The sequence below is a fragment of the Hyperolius riggenbachi genome, chromosome 2 (genome assembly GCF_040937935.1).
Source record: "Hyperolius riggenbachi isolate aHypRig1 chromosome 2, aHypRig1.pri, whole genome shotgun sequence".
NCBI lineage: Eukaryota > Metazoa > Chordata > Amphibia > Anura > Hyperoliidae > Hyperolius > Hyperolius riggenbachi.
In genome coordinates, this window is record NC_090647.1 from 526613250 (window position 1) to 526617382 (window position 4133).

Below are 4133 nucleotides of genomic sequence, written 5' to 3' on the forward strand. Positions count from 1 at the left end.
TTTACAGTATTTACAACTGATATACTGATCATATAAAATAATCTACAGTAGATGGTTTCAAAAGCATATAATAAAACAAAAAAAGGTTAATTTATTTTTACATTCATAAATATTTACATCAATACTTGCTCAATAAAGTGCTCCTGGATTAAAAACAAAACGGTAAATCCATTTTTCAAAATGGAAGTTCACTTAAGAATGGGCAATGTTTGCCTTCTATATATATTCGCTCCGGCTGCTGCAGCGAATGGGGTGCTCTGGAACACTTGATGTGCAGTCCGCCTGATTCTCAGGAGGCAGTGCATAGTCGTCGCATGGGTCGCACTTGCATCTGCAGTGATACCAACACATGATTCCTCCGGCAATAAGAAGGAAGACAAGAGTGGGCCAGGCTAAGAAGAGGGCTTCACCCAACTCAATCCTCAATGCTCCCTTGCATACTTCAGCTGCGTAGGCTTGGCGGACAATGTTGCTCGTTGTCCAGGACACTGGAATGATGATGATGGCGGCACTTATGATATACATGACTCCAGATGATAGAAGCAAGCAGTGCTTCATCGGCCGATCTTCTTCGTTGCATCTCCACAGAAAAAATCCAACCAGTGAGAATATGAAGGCGATGACTGCCAAGGTCACGGAACAGCTCATCAAAACCCTTCCAGCTTTCAAGTCCGTGGTCAACGACACCATCGTTTCGTAGGGGCCGCACTGCAAGGCCATGCGACCATTGCTGACGCAGGTTGTCCACAATCCATCCCACCGGCTGATCCAATATCCATCAATACGACCACCGGTCAGTCCATTGTGTTCTGCCAGAACAGATAGCCTCCACTGAGGCATGATCGTGATGATCCAGGTCAATATCATTCCAATAGCTCCACAGATAATCCCAATAATCTGCATCAAGAACCAAGGCATGGTGGACTCTTTGGAGGAGCAAGGACCTCAGATGGAAAAGCTGTAGACCTGACTCTAACAGCAGCTAGTATGGCAATGTTAGGAGAGCATGCTGAAGCAGGCACATTTATAAATCTAGGCACGTGTGGAAGACAATAGGATACATGACTGAAGAGTGACATAATATACAAACAATACTGCTAATTATGACATTCAGTGGAAGCTAATGTGCTTTGCAACTCCTAGAGAGATTACTCAGTCCCGTGTTGTTGCCCTCTAGGTATTAATACAGTTTGAGTTTGTGCCCGTGACAAGCTTTTTAGTACAAATTTTAAACGTTAATTCATTTAAATATAGTGTTTATATGATCGGCGTAAACACTGTCACACCCACTGTAAAAGCCCCAGGATACAATGCCACACAATGAAAATTAAAGTGTCGTGAGAATATAACTTTCAGCCTCAACTTTAATTTATTGTCAGCTGTAAAATTGCTACTGTACAGGGGCGTAACAATAGACCCTGCGAGGGATGCATCCGCAGGGGGGCCCAGAAGCCTCAGGGGGCCCCATGGGGGGAAAAGTTTCTTTTCCCTGTCCTGAGAGACTAACAACTAAGGGTGCGAAGAGAAAAAGCTTTCTGCTTTCTTCACAATTGTTCTAATGACTGTACCTGCTCAGCCACTGATAAGGAATCATACAAAGTTTTACAGACAAAGATTTGTAAACAGTTCCTATTCAGTGTGCAGCAGCCTCTTGTGTACAGTGCATTGCCCCCAACCTCTCTACCCCTCCCCAAGTGCTGTGTACTGTTGTGATGCTGAAAAACGCTTCAGGGCCAGTTCTGCTCCATCAGAGGAGGACAGAGTAAGTGTAATAAGCTGAGGCTGGAAGAACACTTGTCTGTTGGTTTTCTGTCTGCGTTTTCTGCACACCATGTGTGTCTGTATGTGTGAAAACACGCTTGTTTTATCACAGAAGCTAATGTAACTGATAGAGAAAATGTGTGCAGTGCTTCACTGCTGTCTGTTTTATCTGCATGGGGAAAACACAATCAAGTGTGCACTAGCCAATTGAATAACATTAATTCTCAGTTTACCTTTGCAGAAAGCGGGGGGGGGGGGGGCATCCAAAGTTTTGCAGGTGGGGCAAAGGTATGCCCAGATTTGCTTTTTTTTTTTTTTTTTTTTTTTTTTACCTTTTTAGGGTCCCTTTCAGGGCTGGTTCACACTGCACGTATCAAAAACTGATCCTTGTAAGAACTGATCCATCAAACGGAGCAGTTTTTATTAGGCAACAGTTTTTGATCTGTGACCCTCTGTTCCTAGATTATCCTCTAGGCAATAGAATTAGTTGCTTGGGGTGGGGGGGCTAATTCCGAATCTGAGGGGCCCCATCAGCCTTCGGGCTGGCAACAGGAGGGGGCACACTGCAAAAAGGGGGAGCAGTGGTGTGCACAGAGGGGCAGGGAGGGGCGCAGCCTCCCCCCCTCCCTCGGGTCCCCCCTTTCGTGCTCCTCCCTCCAGAATTTAGCAAAGTGGCAGTGAACGAGGAATGACCACTACCTGGTTCCAGAGTGAGTGCCGCTGGTCTGGTCTTCTCTGTTGCCCAATGCTGCTCTCACTTTACTTCCGGATTAGCGGAAGCACAGCCAGAGTGGCATTGGACAACTGAGAAGACCAGACCAGTGGCATGCAGAGCTCCGGCACCTGGAACCAGGAAGAGAAGTCGTTCCCCGCTCGCTGCAGCTGTGCTAAATTCTGGAGGGGGGCACACGGAAGAGGCACCCCAGGTGAGGGGGAGGGATCAAGTCCTGATCGAAGCAGGTCGTTACGGGGCATGGCGCCAAAACTAAGTGCCCCATGCAGTAATGTTATACTGCGCAGGGTGCATAACAGTAATTCGGGGCTCTGGCGATCACTGGACACTGAATTCATTCTCCCTCCGAGTTGCAACGACTCAGAGGGGAATACAATTTTACACCACTGGGGATTTGCGCGGCAGCAGGGTGACCTGTCGCTTAGCTTGCCCTGTGCCCAGCTCACTGGTGGCATACATATACGTACACATCCTAATCCCTTGGGTGACTGTAATTGCATGAGTGTACATAGCTGTAGATTACACCATTTATTACAGCACACGTTTATTTTTGTCTCAGCTACAAGTGCTGGACCCTACATTAGGTGATTATTTTAGAAATCTTAAGTGATTTTGATTAATTTGGGTTAAAAGGGGAGGTCAGGGTTACTTGCTGCAACAGGCAGTGGAAGTGCTACACTATAAATGCAGACAGAGGCAGAACCCGGGCTTACATCACAGGAGCCTATAGGCACAGATGTCCTGTCACCTTAAACTTCACCCTCCACGAACCTACACCCAAGTGTGCTGGCTGACCCAGCTGTCACTTCTCCCTTACCTGTCATAGGTAGCTAGAGGTGTCCCTTAGCAATAGGTAGCTAGTATTAAGTATCTAGAGGTGCCCGCGGCTAAAGGGAGATCCGATCAGTGGAATGCAGAGAGCTGGGTGAGTAACCTCCCATTTACGCTCTGCTCGTGACTCTACATAGGGCAGAAGGAAAGAAGGCACTATGGGAGGGGAGTGAGCCGCCTTTCCATCATCGGGCGCCTGTAGGCACGTGTCTACAGTGCCTTATGATAAATCCGGCCCTGGACAGAGGCATAAATATAAGGGGAGCAGCCTCAGGGGGTGAGGGGATGGTGGCGGGCCCCCAAGTTCCTACCAATAGTTTTTTTTTATATACAGTGGGTTGCAAAAGTATTCGGCCCCCTTGAAGTTTTCCACATTTTGTCACATTACTGCCACAAACATGAATCAATTTTATTGGAATTCCACGTGAAAGACCAATACAAAGTGGTGTACACGTGAGAAGTGGATCGAAAATCATACATGATTCCAAACATTTTTTTACAAATAAATAACTGTAAAGTGGAGTGTGCGTAATTATTTAGCCCCCTGAGTCAATACTTTGTAGAAGCACCTTTTGCTGCAATTACAGCTGCCAGTCTTTTAGGGTATGTCTCTACCAGCTTTGCACATCTAGAGACTGAAATCCTTGCCCATTCTTCTTTGCAAAACAGCTCCAGCTCAGTCAGATTAGATGGACAGCGTTTGTGAACAGCAGTTTTTAGATCTTGCCACAGATTCTCGATTGGATTTATATCTGGACTTTGACTGGGCCATTCTAACACATAGATATTGTAACGATCGGTGTCCGCA

The 4133-nt window shown here is 46.4% G+C and overlaps 1 protein-coding gene across 1 annotated transcript; it reads right to left on the reverse strand.

The window, feature by feature from the left end:
* Positions 1 to 216: 216 nt before the first annotated feature.
* LOC137545270 (claudin-8-like) lies at positions 217 to 918 on the reverse strand. Its single transcript, XM_068266385.1, has one exon. It carries the CDS (start codon positions 916 to 918, stop codon positions 217 to 219), a length of 702 nt encoding a protein of 233 aa, XP_068122486.1.
* Positions 919 to 4133: the final 3215 nt, after the last annotated feature.